At 38.7% G+C, this 20,695-nt stretch overlaps 1 protein-coding gene across 2 annotated transcripts in view; it reads left to right on the plus strand.

The window, feature by feature from the left end:
- The window catches only part of CERS6 (ceramide synthase 6), a 331,363-nt gene that overhangs the window by 239,028 nt on the left and 71,640 nt on the right, over positions 1-20,695 (plus strand). For both annotated transcript variants that reach the window (XM_025934798.2, XM_025934799.2), the window contains exons 5-6: positions 11,106-11,156; positions 15,008-15,100. In XM_025934798.2, the coding sequence (XP_025790583.1) occupies positions 11,106-11,156; positions 15,008-15,100 (144 nt within the window). The remainder of the gene's footprint in view (positions 1-11,105; positions 11,157-15,007; positions 15,101-20,695) is intronic.

Consider the following 20,695-nt stretch of genomic DNA (forward strand, 5'->3'; position numbering starts at 1 on the left):
TTATTTGAGAATTTATAATTAAATTATTAATAATTTGTTTATACTCAAAATATCACTGTCACATGTAAATACTCTGAAGGCACTTATTTCATATACTAGGTTTTAGTTTCAAGTTAATTGGAATTACTGTATAATTTGAGAATGGTAATATATTTCTATGCTACTATTATTTGTAAATATAGAGCAAAAAGTGTGCGTGTTTTTTTTTTTTCTTAATGAGACCTATTAAAAGTACATGGACTTGAGTGACTCCTGGGTGGCTCAGTCAGTTAAGCATCCTACTCTTGATTTCAGTTCAGGTCATGATCTTTTGGTTCCTGAGTTCGAGTCCCACATCAGGCTCTGCACTGACAGTGTGGAACCTGCTTTGGAGTCTCTCTCCCTGTCTTCCTCTTTTTCTCTCTCTGTCTCTTAAAATAGATAAACAAACTTTAAAAAAAGAAGCAAATAGACTTGGTTACTTTTCATTATTCAAATAAGACCTGTTCATTGCAGAAAAATTATAGCTACAATTATGTAATTTAATACTGATATACAAACATTAAAAACAAAAGTAAAAATTATCTGAGATAATCATTTCTCAGAGGTAATCAGTAAGTAATTTTGGTAAATATCCTGCCAGACATATTGCATGTATATATGTGTGTGTTTGTGTCTCTGTGTCTAAATATATATCTACTTTAAGCATAAGGTATACTATATATTCTGCTTGTAATCTAATTTTAACTTCAAATATGAATGCCTCTTACATTCCCTTAGCCCACCTGATATAGCACAGCTGTGGTACACAGTTCCATCCCCCCCCATTACAGTGTTCCTTGCAAGCTGTGCCTTATCTTCTCTGCTTTCTCCAAACCTGCAAAGGTCTTTTAGACACAGGCAGCTACAACCTAGAAATATGAGGGAATTAATACTGAAAGCTCAAGCAGTGGGGCATGAGAGTTGGTGGATACATGTCCCAGTCCCCAGCCCCCTCAGTTGGGACAGTTATGAGATATGTGCTATGTACATTGTGCTGACATTCCCAGTGGAACTGAGATGCAGTTGACTGTAGCTGTAAGTTATATGCCTGAACGCCATATTGGATGTTCTCTGTCATCTATCTCACCTTCTCTGTTTGCCCAGTTCTGTTTTCTGGGATAACCTTTTAGACAGCCCCCACCCACATCCTCATCTTGCTCTGTTCCCACACAATCCCTACCAAGACCATACCAGCCTCGTATTATTGGACTATTGGGTTTATTTCAATTTCACATTTCTAGAAAAAAGAATTATAATGGATATCCATGTACAAGTGCCTTTAATATGGATCTAACTATTTTTTTCAATAAAAGCTGAGTCAAAGAATATGCTGATTTTAAAGACCAAATTACTTTTTAGGAAAGTTATTCCTATTTTTAAAGTGTTAGTTTCCTTATATACTGCTGACTCCTGGGTGTTAACTTCTTTAAATATTGTTCAGACTTCAGTAAAAATATTCTGTCTGTTTCTGGCCTGTAATTTTTATACATGTTTTTGGTCACATATTTTTGTTTAATATGTTGCCTGTTTATATATTCTCCTTAATTTTCCCATTAATTATTTAAATACTTTAATCAATTTTTATGGGTTCTTTATATGTTAAGATACTAATTCTTTGCTGTATGTTATAAATTGTTTCTCTGAGTTATCTTTTGACTGATTTTGTGCTTCTTGGTAGCTACTCTCATTGGCCGCATTCCCAAACTGTACACTGGCCTGAGCATCTCTCTGCCACTCTGTGGACATTTCCATCTAGATCTTTCCACCTCATTTTCTTTCATTCTTCCTTCATCTGGATTTCCTTCTTGATTTCTTTCCCTTACCTGGAATTAATCAGTCCATTCTGCTTTGCAGTGATTCTCACTGGGTGTCAGGGAGAGATCCATAACCAAATCCATGGGATAGATGGCCTTTTTTAAGCTTCCTATTCCCGACTCTTGACAAGTACAGCCATAGTTACTGTAGGATGTGTGTGGAGTCTCTCAGCTGACAAGAGGCAGAAAAAGTTGAGAACTACTGGCTGGAAGAATTAAGAAGGCATGGAAATGCTACCCGTATTGCTCTTCTCTTTGTTTCTATGATTAAACCCTCACGGAGATCCTATGACCTCAGGTCTGGTCTCCAAGGAAATCCTTCTGTTTATGTATGCCCGGCAGATCTGCAAATTACTTTCTAAATTGATTGCTGAATGTGCTGAAGACACATGGTTGACCAGGTCTTGAAGACCAGCATCTTTTTTAAAGCCGATCAATACAAAAGGCTGCTATCTTTATATAATGACATGAGGTCAATTCCAAATTACATTTGCACATCACAAGAGCTTTCAAAGCTAATGCAGATGCCAGGGGCCTTTATGAAGGGGTCACCACTCTGCTTTGCAAATTTATAGCCACATATATACTGACCCAGGAAAGGAGGAAAGAGTTCATCTTGCATTCTGGGGAGCACCCTTCCTAGACTGTTCACCACTGACCAGCAGCACCTTCAGGCTGAAAGACTTCTGGCTTCATTCTTTTCATTTCAAACAGATTTATTTATCAGCGTTTATACTCACAGAGTAGGAAATATTTCTTTGTACTCTGAGTTATTTTGCAATGTGTATTAAGTTAAAACTGTAGCTTATCATTTTGAATAGATTTGATTTTATATTCACTTAAATCATACAATTGTTCAAAAAAGATTTATAGGGGCGCCTGGGTGGCGCAGTCGGTTAAGCGTCCGACTTCAGCCAGGTCATGATCTCGCAGTCCGTGAGTTCGAGCCCCGCTTCGGGCTCTGGGCTGATGGCTCAGAGCCTGGAGCCTGTTTCCGATTCTGTGTCTCCCTCTCTCTCTGCCCCTCCCCCGTTCATGCTCTGTCTCTCTCTGTCCCAAAAATAAATAAACGTTGAAAAAAAAAAGATTTATAATATTTTATAATAACATTATTAATATAGATATTAATATCAAAGCTACACATAAAAGGAAAAATAAGCAAAGATGTTAAGAGATGATCACAGTTGCTATGACTGAGCTTTAGAATTAGATCTCAGCCTCCCCAAATCAAAGTCCAAAGATAACAGTTGGATAATATAATTCTTACTTGGTAAGAGGAAACATGCTAAGCATTCACAGAGAGGAAGTATTTTTTCCCCTTGGACTAAATTTTAAAGGAACAATGTCGTGGAACTTTTACATTCAAATTATGGTGACTTAGTGGTAACCTTTCTCCTATAAATTCATTACAGACATGTAAGCACTTTTCTCATGTTTGTTTCTTACAATAAATCCTCAGGATAAGCCAAAGTTATAAGGTTTAAGTGTCACTCAGTTAAAAGTGTTTTCAGGGTAGTTTCAGTATACTTCAGAAACCTAGGATTCTGTTATTTTATTTTTATTTTTTAATTTTTTTAATGTTTATTTTTGAGAGAGTGAGACAGAGTATGAGCGGGAAAGGGGCAGAGAGAGAGAGGGAGACAGAATCTGAAGCAGGCTCCAGGCTCTGAGCTGTCAGCACAGAGCCTGATGTGGGACTTGAACCCATGAACCATAAGATCGTGACCTGAGCTGAAGTCGGAAGCTTAACTGGCTGAGCCACCCAGGTGCTCCTAGGTTTCTGGCATTTTAAAACACAATCAAGCCTTTGTGTATCTGATACTTACTATCCAGAGGCCAGCATGTCTCTTAGACTATATTCCTTGACTGTTAGTTGTCTCAGCTGGGCTTTGTGAAAGCCATTTAGAAGTTTGGATGGAAAGAGTGAAAAGATGAAATTTTGCCTCTAAGATGCTGTCTTTGGGTGAAGACCCACACACACGTTTCTCATCTTTGATGAAGCAACAAAATCTCTTTAATACTTTGTGGGATTCATGTTCATTTGTTAGATCAAAATAGTTCTGAATTAAAATAAACTGCTATTCATTCAGCTACAGGTACCTACTGGTTCCTGGGGAAAGTGTGTGTGTGTGTGTGTGTGTGTGTGTGTGTGTGTGTGTGTGTTTACGTTAACCATTTAACACTTGCCTGGTTAACCAGGTATTCTTTTCTCTGGTCTTTTGCTTCAAACTCCAGTGTTCCTTTAGGCTTATAGTGACATGATAAGCATGAGTGATATGAGGTAGCCTACCTGCCTTGATTTTTTTTTTAATTTCAGTTATTTTTCAGAGCAGTTTTTTGTTCAGAATAAGACTGAGGAACAGATCCAGAGATTTCCATCTACCCCTGGCCCCACACATGCATAATCTGTCCCATGATCTCCTCCCACAGCAGTCCATGTATTCTAATTGATCAACCTACACAGACACATCATAATCACCCAAAGTCCATAGTTTACATTAGGGTTCACTCTTAGGGTTGCCTATTCTATGAGCTTGGACAAAGCCTCCTTGATTTTTGAGGATTCATCCATCCTCATGATAGATAGCATGGAAACTGAAAAGTAGATTTGGTGGTTTTTTTTAAACTATTATTTTCAAGGAATATGTCAAATGGAAATTTAAAAAAAATTTTTAATGCTTATTTATTTTTGAGAGGGAGAGAGAGAGAGAGAGAGAGCGAGCACGAGCGGGGGAGGGGCAAAGAGAGAGAGACACAGAATCCAAAGCAGGCTCCAGGCTCTGAGCTGGCATCACAGAGCCAGATGTGGGGCTCATACTCACAAACTGCGAGATCATGACCTGAGCCGAAGTCAGATGCTTAACTGACTGAGCCCCCCAGGCGCCCCTCAAATGGAACTTAAAAAAATAAATAAAATAAGATCAAACCTATCTTATTCCAGATGGTAAAGTAAAATTATCAGATCTGATCTATTTTTGTTAATTCTGTTCATGATGAAGCTTCTAAAGAACAGCTAATAAGAGACCTGATAAAAGAACATATTTCCTGACACTTCAAAGGCTTCTCTACTTTTCTCTTTAAAACAAACAAACAAACAAACAAACAAACCGTAGTTATATATAAGTCTCATGCATATGGTCAAAACGCAAATGTAGACTATAGGATGACTCCCCACAGCACTTCTGACCTCCATCCTGGTGCTGGGGTTAGGTTTGCTCAGGGAAAGAAGAGTCACAGACGTCTCCCGTGGGACACCGTGTTATTGATGGATGCACTTGCCACAGAGTTGTGTCTCAAGTGATGCATATGGGAGCAGATGGGTGTAATATAATGAAAAATCCCATTATACAGTATGGTTTAGACTGAGAGTGTTAGAAGTCATTTCTTATCCACAACATTATGGTCTACCTGAGTTTTATTCAGATGTTTTGTAAGTCTTCTTAAATTGAAATCAGTTGATGTGGAGTTTAATAGCTATGAAGCACGTTTATTAAAAATTGTCTTAAGATGCTGTGTTAACTCTGGCTGTCATAACAGAATACCACAGATTGGGTAACTTCAATAATAGATATTGATTTCCAATGCTTCTGGAGGCTGGAAGTTCCAGATTGAGGTCTGGCAGGGTTAGGTTTCTGGTGAGGGCTCTCTTTCTGACTTGCCTGTCTTCCCAATGGCCATCTTCTCACTGCTATCGTCACATAGCCTTTCTTCTGAGAATGTGGGGAGAGAGAGAGAGAAGGAGAAGAGGAGGAGGAGAAAGAGTGAGATCTCACTTCGTCTTATAAGGCCTCCACTCCTTTCAGTATAGGATTATGATCTTATCCTCATGATCTCGTTCAACCTTAATTACCTCTTAAAGGCCCTATCTCCAGATACAGTCACCTTGGATATGAATTTGGGCAGGGCAGGGTGGGGGGGGGGGGGCGCGTCGGGAACACAGTTCAGTTCATAGCAGATTCCAAAACAAAAAATTGACATAATTTCTGTTGGGGATAAAAAAAAAAGGCAGGGAGTATGCCTGAGGAATCTTGTCAGTGATTGATAAACACGGAGCTCTTTTTGAAAAATGAGAGGCCCGATTACCCATCTTTACATATGGGTTCTTTTGTTGATTAAGCAGGATTTGAAGGTCTTCTCTAACCCTGAAATTCAGTTTTGTAATGTAAAAACTCATTTTTGGTAATCAATTCCAAATGCCCTTAGTGTTTCTCTTTCTTTACCCGTTCTTTGTAACCAAGATACCACCTGCAAGGAAGGTAAAGTGGAAGGATCTAGCTGGCCTGGGTTTGAATCTAAGTTTTTCTACTCATCAGCTGTGTAGTCTTCAATTAATTATGGTACCTTTTTGAGCTTGCTTATTTGTCTATAAAATAATTAAAGAGACTTGCCTTGATGCATATATTAGTGAGAAGAGAGGCTATGCTAGTATATGTATGTATGTGTGTGTATATATTTTTTAAAGACAACCCAGTAGGTTAGATATGAGAAAAATGATAGAAATTTGTTCATCTCCCACATACAATCCAGAGGTAAGCAGACTGGGGCTGGTAGGAGACCTCTAACACCAACCTCAACAGAAACAGATTTCAGGGTCCCAGGTGACCGCTCCAATTTTCATGTTCTCCCTCCAAAAGGAGTGGAGAAAGGGTGAGAGGAACACATTCCCTTGAACTTTTAGGGGCACCATCCTGAAGTGACACATGTAAATTCTGGTCATATCCCTCCCACCAGAGCTTAGATATGTGGTTCTATCCAAGAGGGAGGTTGGTTGAGAAGTAATGTCTCTAGCTAAATTTTGTTTCACTGGCAATTTCTGCCTCAAAGGGTTATTATAAACATTAGGAATAATCCATTAATTCATTCATCAAACATTAATTGTGGAATATTGGAACAAAGGGCTAAGCAGGGTGCCTTGCACATGGTAAATACCAGGAAGATGGTGTCACCTTCTTTCAAATGTGGTCCAAGACCCATTAGCATCTGCACTGCCTGGAAGCTTGTTAAAAATGTAGAATCTTAGCCCCAGGCCAGACCTACTGAATCAGAACCTGCATTAACAGTTTGAAAAGCTCCATGCCAGCATGTTGTCTCTTAGGATATCCTGCTGGCTGTGTTGCTCTGACACTTGCAGTGTTGTTGTGAGAATTAAATAAGGTAATATATATAAAGTACTTTGGAATCTGTGAGGTGTTTCATAACATTATTTAAGTGTATGTGTGTGACATGGAAGAATGTGAATCTCAAGGTATTGGAATGACAAGATGGGAAAATCCTTGGGTTTTTAGACTCTCCAGGCTTGACAACATGAGTTGATATTGTGAGGCCATGTGAAAAAGGCTTATCTGTTTCTGGAAAATGTGCTTAAATTGCCATGCACTGTTCTAAGCACAGAACTTATTATTTAGGAAGATGCTAGGCCTACCATTCTAAACCTAGGGTTTTCAGTGTGTTATTTTTAAATTACCAGTGTTCCTAACATCTGAATATTTCAGCTTTTTATGTTTTGAATTATGTTGTTATCCTTTAATTCGTGTGATGGAATATACAAATTTTGATATCAAATTAATGTTTAAATGATTCTGAAAAAGACACCTAGAAATGTAGAAAATGGAAAAATTGATAAAAGAAAATGAATTTTAAAGAAAAGATAGCTTCATGGTATCAATTCACATAGAAGGAATAACACCTAATATATTAAATTATAAGCAGCTAATTCAGATTCATACACTAGTGTTGAACTATAAAAAATTGGGAAAATCGCCTGCTCATGGACTTTAGTTTTCTAATCTGTAATTGAGAAAGATGACATTTGTGTTTGTTTTACCAGCCCCATAGGGTTGGGGAGGCCCATAAAATCTGAGATCCTAGAAAAATGTGGTATGCATACAGAAGGCGATACTTGTATCTAGTGTTGTCAAAGGGAGAGGTATAGGTGAACATGCATCAATGTGAAAGAACTTATTATTAAAATGCTTGGGGGACGCCTGGGGGAGGTGGCTCAGTCTGGTAAACGTCCAGCTTCAGCTCAGGTTATGATCTCATGGTTCATGAGTTCGAGCCCCACGTAGGGCTTTGTGCTGACAGCTCAGAGCCTGGAGCCTGCTTTGGATTCTGTGTCTCCCTCTCTCTCTGCCCCTCCCAGTTTGCACTCTGTCTCTCTCTCTCTCTCTCAAAAATAAATAAGCATTAACAAAATAAAAAAAAATAAAACAGTTAAAATGCTTGGAAAATAAGCTTGCAGGCTGAGTTAGGGCCCTGGTAGTTTCATCGGATTCATGGTATGCAGGCCCATGGCTCCTGTTTCACCTGGGTGAAGGCCCACTGAGAGACAAAGACTCATCCAGTATATCTGCAGGTCAGTCAAGTTTTGGCACATAATGGAAACAGGTCTAGTTGGTATACATCCGATGCACACAGGGAGAAGTCTGCATGTTAGGAAAAAACCAGACAAGTCAAGAAACTCACAGATGAGGGAAAGCTCTAAAAAATGGCTGTTTCTAGGACCCTTTGTTCTCCTGCCTGTGACTGGAAGGAGTGGCCACAGTGGAAGCACGCGCATGCCCTGTTGCCTTGGGACTGATACATTCAGAAAAATGCTACAAGATTTGTCATAGGCCTTGTGTTTAATTCTGTATTCCTTTCATTAGCATTTAGTAAATGAACGTTGCACTGTCAGCTTTGGGTCCAGGTGCTGGGGGGATAAACATACCTTTCCCTCAGGGACTTTCAACTCATTATTGCGATACTATACAGCTTTATCAGAAAAAGGATAATAACCAACATTTGTACTATACTTTAAAATAGATCTTGCTATGTTATGCCCATTTAAAAATTATGTGTGTACGTGTGTTTATTAAAAATAAATCTATATTTATGTAGAAATACAGAAATATAGAAAAAAGACCAAAAGTGGGATGTACATGAAATGATAATAGTGATGAAAATACACATTATTTTTCATTGCTTTCTGTATTTTCTGTATCTTCCTCGATGGACATGTATTATATAAATAATACCATAATAACCATAAATAATAACCATATGACAACCACATATGAAACTTCTGAAGCTTCTAAAATATTTTTATACATGCTGTCTCATTTGATCTTCACAAGCACTCTGTGAGGTAGGTCAGTAATAAACATCAAGGTTATAGATGAGAGAAAATGGAGGAGACGGACAGGCATACAACTCAGACACCAGGATGTTACATGCAGTGAAGTTACATGATGTATACAGCACTGAACAGGTAGTCAATGGCAAGAGCAGATGAAAGGAAGGCAAATTAGTAGTGTTTTAATGAAAGGAGAATGGTTTGGTGCATAGAATGGCTTTTCACTTCAGTCTGGCTCCCTAAATAAAGGCCTGGTTCCGGTTTTTTATTAGACTCAGAGGCAGGGTGCACAGTAGTCACATTTGGGTCTAAGACCAGAGAGTCTGAGTTTGATTTCCATCTCTGGGACTGCCTAGCTATTTAATCTGGGCAGTTATTTACAGACTCAGGGCCTCACCGTACCTATGTATAAAATGAAACAAATACTACTAGCTACTGTAAGAACAAAATTAGTTCATATGTGAGAACCTTGAAAAGTGTATGGGATGGGGACCCCTGGGTGGTTCAGTCAGTGAAGCATCCAACTCGATTTTAGCTCAGGTTATGATCTCGTGGTTCATGGGATTAAGGCCTGTGTTGGGTTCTGTGCTGACAGTGCAAGCCTGCTTAGGATTCTCTCTCTTCCTCTCTCTGCCCCTCTCCCACTCATGCTCCCTCTCTCTCTCAAAATTAACGTTAAAAAATATATTGAAAATAAATAAATAAAAAGCTCTTTGAAACAAGTATAATGGGACAGTCTCGAGCTAAATAACTTTTTAATTTGTTAAATAAATAACAGACCACAGAGGAAAAACCCTAAAAAAATAAATGTGTGGATGTAGGGATGACTGAACAAGTATTAGCTGCTGTCTTCATCATCATCATCATCATCTTCATTCATGCAGAGCTGATGCGGATGATGATAGGGTGACAGTATCTATGGCTTTCAGGGAGACAAGTACATCATCCTACTGTAGACAGCAGCAACTTTTAATCTTATAGGATCTGGGACGAGGTAAGGAAAGAGGGCAGGTCAGTACAAATATATCTCACATTAATCTTTCAATGACAGTGTTATCATTTTGAGATGCATAAACATGGATTGAGTTAAGGATAGATTGTGTTTCTTAAGAAACATACAGATGTATATTAAATGTATGTAGATGTATGCCGCAAAATGCTGATAGCTTGGGTTAAGAATGCAGAAGAATTATAAAGTTAATACAAAAAATATGAGAAAGTTTGTGCTGGTATTATCGGATTGTTCTGCAGCCTGTGTAAATCTATACCAGTCTCTCCCTGCTTACTATAAATGTTTGGAATATGTGTACACTTAGATGTTCTCTTTGATTTTACAGTGTTGTAAACCAAGTGATTGCTGTCAAATTAAGAATGATTGTTTTGTCTTTAAAAGACCTTGACCATGAACTGGGAGGTGGAGTGTTGTGAGGATTAATTCCCTCAGGCCTGGAATTAGTCTGAGCTGTTCTGCTGAAATAAGTATCCCTGCCGGTTACTTAACCACTGGTCATCAAAGCATGAAACGATTGATTGATAATGTTTCTTTGTAACATTGGTTGGAGGAGTTTCAGGGTAGTTTGCACCAACTGTCAGCATTGTTTATTGATAAGAGTGAGATTGATGATTTGCATCTGGTCTGGGTGAGACTTCTAAAGGGCTCTGCTGTGGAGGCTGGTTGCATAGTAGGAAGGTGGCTATGTAACCAAAATACAAAAAGCACCAGTGGGGATTCCATCCCAGAAATACTACCAGTTGAGTTTAGAAGATTACCCAGAGAGACTGTTTAATGGAATATTAACTGCTTTAATATCCTAATCCTAGGGGTACTTAGGTGGCTCAGTCAGTTTAACATCTGACTCCTGATTTTGGCTCAGGTCATGATCTCACGGTTACTATTCCCTCTCCTTCTCTCTCTGCCCTTTCCCCACTTGCACACGCTCTCCCTCTCTCTCTCTCCCTCTCTCTCTTTCTCAAAATAAATAAATAAACATTAAAAAATTTTTAAAAAGAACTTAATTCATTTATTTTTTTTTAAAGTCCTAATTCTAGTTAAGTCCTTCAGTTCTCATACAGGTCGATTATTGAAATCCCAAAATACTGGGGGCAATCTTGCTTCATTTCCAAAACATGTGAAATGTGTTTGTCATTTTTTTCAGAGCCCCTGGTTGTGGAATACAAGGCACTGTTGGTACAACTACCCCTATCAGGTAAGGAGACATTGCCGACTGGGTCTTCACACACACAGAGTATCTCCCTTATGTCAGGTTCATGGTTTTAGGCCCCAGCAGGCTGGGCAGCCACTTTACTTTTTAGCCCCTTGCCCTTGCTCCTGCTGCTTGATGCCAGACTTAGCCTAGTTAAGGGAAGCAGTTTGTTTTCTCAGTGAAGTTCAGAATCAGAGCTCAGTTGCTTTAGCAAATGGAATAAGCTGGAAGGTGCATTTGCTGGAGAGTGAGATACAATCGATTCAATAGTTGGGCGATTCTTGCTTCTAACAGCTGATCTTCTAATTACTGTGGAGGGCCTGAAGACCTGACACCAGCAAGGGTCCGTGTGGACAGCAAGTGGGCAAAGTGTGGGGCTGCAGCAGACAAGCAGAGTTCAGGCCACTTTGCGGCTTAAGAGCAGCCTCTAAATATGTAAATCAAACACCATTTCCTTGAGCATAGAAAAATTGGCTTGTATCATTACACTAAACTTAAAACCATCGCCAAAACTGAGATTAAAATTATACCCCAGAAAGGGAGCATTTCAGATCTCTGCTCCCTACATACCTTTGCCTCTGTCCATGAATTCAATAAGATTAGCATGTGTTGTGGTCCTCAGATCAGTTACTATTTGAATATCATAGAGCTGGGTCTTTTCTAGTTTAATTGGAATATGTTATATAAGAGAATCAAATACAACTAGATATTTTGATGATAAAGTGACATACATTCGGATAAGCAACTTGTATTTTTGACTTTGGTTCTTTGGGCTGTCTTCTTAGAGGCATTTGGTCTTTTTGGTGTGCATAAAGTTAATGGGAAGCAAGCATGCTCTGTAACCGTCCCTGTTACACGCAGTGTTGCAACAGGAGCTAGGGACCAGTGTTGGAAACTTCTTGGGCTAGTTCATGCTAGGGATACATTGAAATGGAATTTGAGTTTGCATTTCCATCTCTTTTATGGGGTACATCCATATTAGAAAAGCATGTAAGCAAGCAATATGACATGGTTAGAGAAAGCTGAGCATTCTAGGGCTTTCTGATGGAGACTGAAGTCAGCATCAAAACTTACTGTCCACAGTTGTAATTCTCAGGCTCCACTGCTATTTTACTACCTTAAATACTTGGGATATTGTCATTACACCTCTGGTTGTGTCCTGTATTGGTATACTGAGTGGAAAAATCCATATACATCTAGAATTCTATTTATAAAAGTATTCAAAGCCTTCTAGAAACCTTAACTTGAATGTTCATGTGGCAGCTGCTCTAATGCACTACATTTATGAGGAAAATTCTGTGATGTGAACAACATTAGGACAAATGTCACATGAAATGTAATTCCCACTCCTCTTTATAACTATAACATAGTCTGAAATAGCTTTCACATTTATGGCTGGAGCTAAGGAATTGCTTTTTTCTGAGATAATTAGTTGTTGGGGCAGTGGGCCAAAATGTAATTGCAGGGTGTTTCACAGACAAAACGATAGATTTAACATGAAAATTTGAGGGTCTGGTAGATAGATATGTTTAAAAATAAGAAACATTGAAGTGTCTGCCTGACTCAGTACGTGGAGCATGTGACTCTTAACCTTGGGGTTATAAATTTGATTCCCACATTGGGTATAGAGATAACTTTAAAATAAAATAAGTCTTTAAAAAACAATAAAATAAGAAGTAAAAATAAGAAACATCATCAGTATAGAAGGAAAGATACTGTGTATTTGGAGTTTCAGATCAATATTGTCTTCTGCTAGTAAGACATCATTGCTTATCAATGAATAATTTGGTAATAGCCCCCAAAATCTAGGAACAGTTCATGATTTCTTGAAGGAATAATGGTCATCTTTGATAAACTCCATATTCTCATAAAAAATCAGCTACTTTTCTTTTTATATGTGTGGGGAAAAAAATTAAACAGCATGTAATTATTATGCATGTAATTAAAGTGCATTGTGGGTAGCTGTGCTGAATAATTACAGAGATTACAGTTCAAAGTCAGTCTCAAGCCGTAAGAGCACTTTTTTAAAGATAGTGCTCATGAAGCATATTTATTATGTTTTTAGCATGTATATTAAGTAAATAATTGAACAAATGTTTATATGAAAGAGTAGTGGTCTGCTGCAATTTTATTAAAGGCACACTGTTCCTTGTGTATGAATATATATGTAATTTATTTCATATATGATGGTTCTTATATGATGCATATATTTTAAGTCCAAAATAATGGAAAGTGATCTTTAGTTGGGACTAGATAGTTTGTCGTAAAGAGCACAAGTTGGGAATGAGAAGCCCTAGAATAGCAGTCACAGGGACTCACTAGCTATAAGACCTGTGATTAGCCTTTCAACCTGAACTAACTTGACAGCAATTTCCTGTCAGCTATACTATCTAGAAAATGATGGTACTAATTTTATAGGGTTTTTATGAGAGTCAGAGAAATTAACATGTGGGTAGTTTTGTCAACTGCAGAGCACTCCATGAATATGGTAGTTTTGTAATATGATGCTCTCTTAGGAACTCTGTGGTTTCTAGATGTACTCTCACCTGTCTTCCTAGCCCGCCGTGGTTTTTCCCAGGTGGTGGTGCAGGGAAGCTCATTAAAACTGAAATTTAACCTTGGCTCCCAGGATCCTGAAGCCAGTGCCCTATTTTCTAGACTTCATTGCTGCCATATGTCTGACCTGAATACCCATCCCTTATTGCTAATGCCTGCAAATTTTAAAAGGACAATTCAGTGGAAAATATATTCTCTCCAGTATGGTGCTGAGTTTGATAAACACACTGATGGTCATTGTTACTCAGAGCTTGGGATTGCTGGTGGGATAATATCCTGTCCCCTCATGTGTTTTGTTGCCAGAGATCAGTGGGAGGGACAACTGTTTTCTTTGATGCCAGTGCATAAAGCTGGTAGGGTTGGTAGTTAAGAGGGTGCCAGCTTCTCATGAAAGTACTTTGTTACGCTGCTATTGGTTCCCAGAGCATTAAAGTTTGAATTGTAGTTACCATATATACTATTACATTGTGGGCAGCACGGATAGAATGCATTTCAAAGGTCTCTCATTCATTCTGGTAAAGTAAGACATTTCATTATAGCTTAGTAAACAAAATAAATGTTCTTGACTTCTACTGGCTCTCTGAGCCTCTCCCCATTCTTGGACCTCTGAAGCAGATAGAACAGGTATCACCCCCCATTTTACAATAGGTATACTAAGGCCCACTGAGCTATGGAGCTGAGACTTGATCTCAGATTTCCTGGCTGAGGGCCTAGCCTGGTATTTCTTGGCAGCTTCCTTGTCCCTCTGCCTTTTAATAAATATTTTTGAATTATCTTTTCTGATATTTGCAATGTACAGAACATTCCTTAATAACAAGAAAGATCTGATTAATACAGAACTCGAAACTCTGCCTTCATGACCCATCTATCACCCCATCTAGCACCCATTCTATCACCTACCTCCCTTGCCCCTATACTATGGAATCTCATGGTAATTTCCAGGGTTATTCTTTTTCTGTATGTATTAAAAGGCTTTTTTTTTTCAGGTTGCCTAAGAAATCTTACAGATCCTTCTATCAAGGAACCATAAATGCTGTTGTTAAAGTAAATAGTGAATTGGGTACCAAATGTTCATACTCATTGACACTTTTTTGGTTGGAGATGAAACAAACTTAATGCCATTAAGCTGTGTATTAGAGACATGCTTCAAAGCCCTCTTACCCATAGAGAGAACGGGGCTGGAATCTGTGGAGGCATAAGACCATGTCACTTTTCAGCACTGAACTTGAGATGTTTGGGACACAATTTGGTTTACTATTAACTATTAATCTTTCTTTTTTTTTTTCTTTAATCCCCAGCCACTCACAACTGACCTTCACTACTATTATATCCTGGAGCTGTCGTATTATTGGTCTTTAATGTTTTCCCAGTTCACTGATATCAAAAGAAAGGTAAGAGTGGTAATGTTGTAAACTGCTTGCAGATATGTGTCCTTAATGGCCCTTGGCAGATGGGAGTAGTGTCTCAAAGGCACTCATGTCTATTCTCTGGCAGCACCAGCCCTGCATTATTCCAGAAAGTTTCTTATTTTCATTTCTGGTGTTTTGTATTTTATTTGCATTGTCTCTTCCCTGTTTCCTCCAAATCTAGTGTTCTTTTCTCTGTGAAAAAATATATCAATGAATCCTGACAGCAGTAATTTTTTTTCTCAGTCTGAGTCACAAGGCCCTCTATTCTTCAAATTAAATAAAGAAGAAAAATTGTATTTGTAGCCCCCGGGAGAGAGTAAATTCTCAGTGCTCCAGCCACACGAATGAATTTTTCCTGAATTAAAGTTATCTAACATCAGAACACACCATGAAAATACAACATTCCTAAATGAACTATGATTAGCCTCCACCTCTCCCTTCCCCTGGAGTAGCTTTTGCTGAGGGTGCATGCTCTTGACCTTTTAAGTGTTAAACCTACCCATTCCAGCTCTCATCCTACCAGCTTCTGGAAAGAATAGGCACTTCTGGCTGTTTACCGCTTATAATTTTTCCATCATACCATTTTCTCCAGATTCCCATATTTGGATCATGCCTTCAAAATCGTCTTTGCTGGCGTCCAGCCCAGGGCCTCACGTGCCACATATTTGCATGCGCCAGGGTCTAGTCCTGGATTATAGGGCATCATTTCCTGGTATGATCAAGCTTATAACCTTCAGCACTACTAGCCATAACTTATGTACCAGTAACTCCAAGATGTCTCTCTTCAGCCCTGGGTTCTCTCCAGGTCCATACTTCACAAATCTAGGCATAAATTATAGTATTATGTCCTTTTTGTTTATTATTTAATCTTCCCATCAACTCCCAGATTTAGTTGGATCATTTATTAGTTACCTTATTTTATAAATGAGGAAACTGAACTTTACGTGCAACGTATTTCCAGCTGAAGACATGATCATCCCCTAGCCTTGTTCGTCCAGTAATGCTTATAACCGACAGTTCTGTAAGCTAATGGTTTTCCTTGGCTCTCCTCTTTGTTTTGCCGCATACCTGAACCCTTAACGTCACTGACACATTTAGTTTGAGTTGTCTCTACTTTTGCTTAATCTATTGCAGTAGCCTTTTAAATGGTCCTCCTATCTAAGTAGTCATTCTTGTCTACCTGCCACCTAAGAGTTGTGTTTCTAAAACCTTTCAAGACAAAGCCAGACTACTTGGAGCAATACGCAGGTTATCAACATGATTCAAACCCACCTCTCCAGTGTTACTACCCGTCCCTCTTCCCCCCCTTCTGAAACACACATATGTCCTATCTATGAATGTCTTTTCATCATTGTTCAGACATAATTTTTTTCATGCACCTTTTTTTTTTTTAAAGAAGACCTTGCCTTGGCTAGTATATACCCTATTTCCCTCCTCCCAAACCTGACCTAGTCCAAAAATAATATCTTCTTTGAAGGCTAATTCAATTACCCCAAGGTTTTTTATCACTCCATCCTCTGTGTTTAGTTGCCCAATGTGTACATAGTTAATTTTTTTAACTGTGTAGGGGCCTACCTTCCCTAGACTTGGAGAATAGAAGAGCAAGATATGTTCATCTTTATATCATGGCTATCAATGCACCTGCTTATGATGGGGATCAGTAAGTGTAGGGTGAATGAATAAATGGACTCATCAGAATGTCTTCTGATTTACCAATGGATATCTTCCAAACTCTTTTGCAAACAGAACTATGCATTGTCAAGGAGCACAATACTTGTAATACTGTAAATTCCTTGGTTCGATCAGTCATCTGCTAAATTGCAGAGTGGTATCCAAGTGGCTACAGAAGAACATTGAAGAGTCTTTGGCTCTAGTACTTGCATCCCCTTTCCCCAGGTGCATGCCTTCCACTTTCCTACAGCAGAGGCTTTCTTGGCTGGCAAAAAGCTGTCTTTCCTTTCCTGTGTAGGTACACAGCCTTAATGTGATGTGAGTTCTTTGAATCTCACAAGAGGTGGATGGTCCCTGTAAGGACTAGGGCTTGGGAAAGCAGAGAACTCATTGGCAACAAAAATTTGTGGTTCCTTACTCATGGCATCACTCTGGTCAGTTTCTGGAAATGTTTAAAGATCCTTCAGTGATGGTATGCCAGTTAGATTAAATTTTGTCTGTCTTACATGAGGGGTCTTCTTCATTCAGGTATATAGTACTTGAAGACTGATTGTCTATGTGCTAGGCATTATGCTAGGCTTATTGTGCATTTTACTTATTTATTTTTTAAACCTTTAATTGTGATAAAAATCAAAACATAAAAGTGTACCATCTTAACCATTTTAAGTGTACAATTCAGCAGTATTATACACATCTACATTGTTGTGCAACCAGTTTCCAGAACTCTTTTTGTCTTGCATAACTGAAACTCTGTACCCATGAGATAGTAATTCCTCATTGTCCCCTCCCCCCAGCTCCTGGCAACCACCATTCTACTCTCACTATGAATTTGACTACTCTAGGTGCTCATAGAAGTGGAATCATACCGTATTTGTCATTTTGTGACTGACTTATTTCACTTAGCATAACGCCCTCAGGATCATCCATGTTGTAGCATGCGTCAGAATTTCCTTTCTTTTTCATGCTGAAAAACATGTGTTTTATTTTCTTTTGAGGAGCATTTTTTTCCAGATTAGTTACAGAAAAAGCTAGTATATAAAGAAAAGAGGTTTGAATATTTTCCCATTTTGTAGCTGGGCAAATTGATATACAGTGAGTTGATGTAAATTTTTCAAGGTTGTGCTATGTGGGAATGAATTAGAGCCCAAGTTTACCCAGCAAAGTTCTGTGATTCACTCTTAGATTAAACACATAGCAATTCTTGTATTATCTTGCCTTGCCATGCTCCTGAATTAGAAGTAGTGAGCCTTTTGCAGCTCTTTGCCATTTTATTGGTTTCTCTTTGCTTAATGAGAATTACGTGTGTCATCTAGAGTCAAAGAGATTAGTAAAATCAAGGCTATAACTGTACTTGGCTCCCAGGAGCCAAGACATTGCTAGCGAGTCATTGTTGTACCAGCGGTCACCAAACTTCTTGCATTTGCCTGAACTTTCTCAACATTCATTTAATGTGTGTTTTCAGTGAGTTAAGAGGACTCATAGAGTCTTCGTTGTTTTAAGTCAAATGACCATTTCTAATATCATAAGTGGTTGATTTTCAGTGGTTGAAGTATATCATTTTGTATGGATTTAGTATACCTTGCATCAGTGTAGAAACCACCTATGTATAAAAAGGGCAATTTTACGATGAGGTTCATGGAATTGATCTCAACCTTACACATATTGCCAACGTTTAGCAGTTAAGTGTACATTTTTTCTTAGTCAACACCAGTAGCTTGTCTTAGACATCTGGCACCTCTCCCTTCTTCAGCTGGCCAGGGTACCTTTGTACGTTCCTGGTGCAGTTGGTTTATTCTTCTTCTTGAACAAAATGGGAATTTAGCCACTGCCAGACCTATGTATTACTCAGCACAGATTTTAATGAGGAAGGCCTCTTTTCTTTCTTTCTTTCTTTCTTTCTCTTTCTTTCTTTCTTTCTTTCCTTCCTTCCTTCCTTCCTTCCTTCCTTCCTTCCTTCCTTCCTTCCTTCTCTTTCTTTCATATAATTTATTGTCAAATTGGCTTACATACAACACCCAGTACTCATCCCAACAAGTGCCCTCCTCAGTGCCCATCACCCTCCCCCCACCTCTCTCAATGCCCATCACCTCTCCCCCACCTCCCCCATCCACCCTCAGTTTGTTCTCTGTATTTAAGAGTCTCTTGTGGTTTGCCTCCCTCCTTCTCTGTTTGTGACTATTTTTTCCCCTTCCCTCCCCCCATGGACTTCTGGTAGGTTTCTCAAGATCCACATATGAGTGAAAACATATGATTATCTGCCCTTCTCTGACTGACTTATTTCACTCAGCATAATACCTTCCTGTTCTACCCACGTTGCTGCATATGGCATAATTTCATTCTTTCTCATTGCCAAGGAATATTCCATTGTATGTATAAACCACATCTTTATCCATTCATCAGTTGATGGACATTTAGGCTGTTTCCATAATTTGGCTATTGTTGAAAGCGCTGCTATAAACATTGGGGTACATGTGCCCCAATGCATCAGCACTCCTGTATCTCTTGGGTAAATTCCTAGTACTGCTATTGCTGGGTCATAGGGTAGTTCTATTTTTAACTTTTTGAGGAAGGCCTTTTTCTCTGTTGCCTTCTCTTACTGGTGAATTGTAGCCCTTGCTCTTTTCCTTTGCTTGTTGTTGACTGTCACTGCGGGTCCTTGGTGGTTCCCTCTCCACTGCACCACTACTCTGAGGATCTGCTGTTCCATCCATCAGCGAGGATTAATCGAATGTCCTGGTGACCAACTGCATTCCCTACCTTGTATGTTGCAACTATTTAACTAAACCCTCTAAAAACAGCCTTCTAATTATGAAATAGAGATGTTTGAAGACACTCATTGACAACACAGTATGGAAGGCTTTTCATAGGGTTATTGATAGAAAGGTTATAAAGAATGTTTTCTTTCATTTTCCTGTTAAATGACAATGAGCTTGAATGGCTGCTTCAAATAAGGACCCAGATTTATAAACACTGAATCCGAATGCATGCCTCAAACTGTTACAATAAGTAGCTGAAGTGAAGTTTAGAAATCATTTTTTGTGTGTGTGACCTAATGAGTTTCTGAGTCTTTCTAAAATGGCTTTTATGTTCATAAACTCTTTTTTCCAGAAGTATTCAAGCATTGCCAGCTTTTTTTCTTTTGGTTGCTGTTTCCAAATAGAATCTGGTGTTTGAAAACGAGAGGAGAACCTCTCATCCCTGTGGTGACAGAGCACATTGACACTGTCTTGATCATTTCCAGAGTTGGTACTTATTTGGTCAGTGATGAGAGTTATTATTATTAACCTTCCCGGAGGGAAGGGACAGCCCAAATGTAGTCATTTGGTATAATGGACTTGTAATTTAAATACCCTATTATGTGCCTTCAAGGTATTTTGAGGATTTTATCTTACTTACCTTTTTCTTCTTTCTTCCCTCCATTTGTCTGTCCTTCCCTCCCTTCCTCTTTTCCTTCCTTCTGCTGTAAGCACAAAATTGTTAAGGTATCTTATTAAAACAACAGGTGTCTTCTCAGTATTCAACATTTTTTGAAACATCTTTTATGTCTCAAGGCTTAATTTTTATTAAAATTCTGTTTTTAGCACCTGTTCACAATGTGTATTTCTCCTGCACATCCAGAATTTCCAAGGGAAACTAATAAATGTGTTGGAGCTCAGAACAGATTGCCTGTGTCTAAGCCCTATGTCCCTTTTAACTAAACTGCTGTTTGGCTTGAAGGCCTGGGCCCTTGGCCAATAAACCCTACTTGTGTTCGGAGTCCTTTGTAGGAAATCATCCATGGCCAAGTTCCAGGGCCCAGCTGGTGAAATCAGCTTGTTGCTCTTTTGGTCTTTAACCTGAGAGAAAAACTACATCTTGTAAAAGATCCTAACAGAGAGAAGTGTGATGATTAAGTTTAGCAAGAAA

Source organism: Puma concolor, chromosome C1 (genome assembly GCF_028749965.1).
Source record: "Puma concolor isolate L17-30 chromosome C1, mPumCon1.1.hap2, whole genome shotgun sequence".
Taxonomy (NCBI): Eukaryota; Metazoa; Chordata; class Mammalia; order Carnivora; family Felidae; genus Puma; species Puma concolor.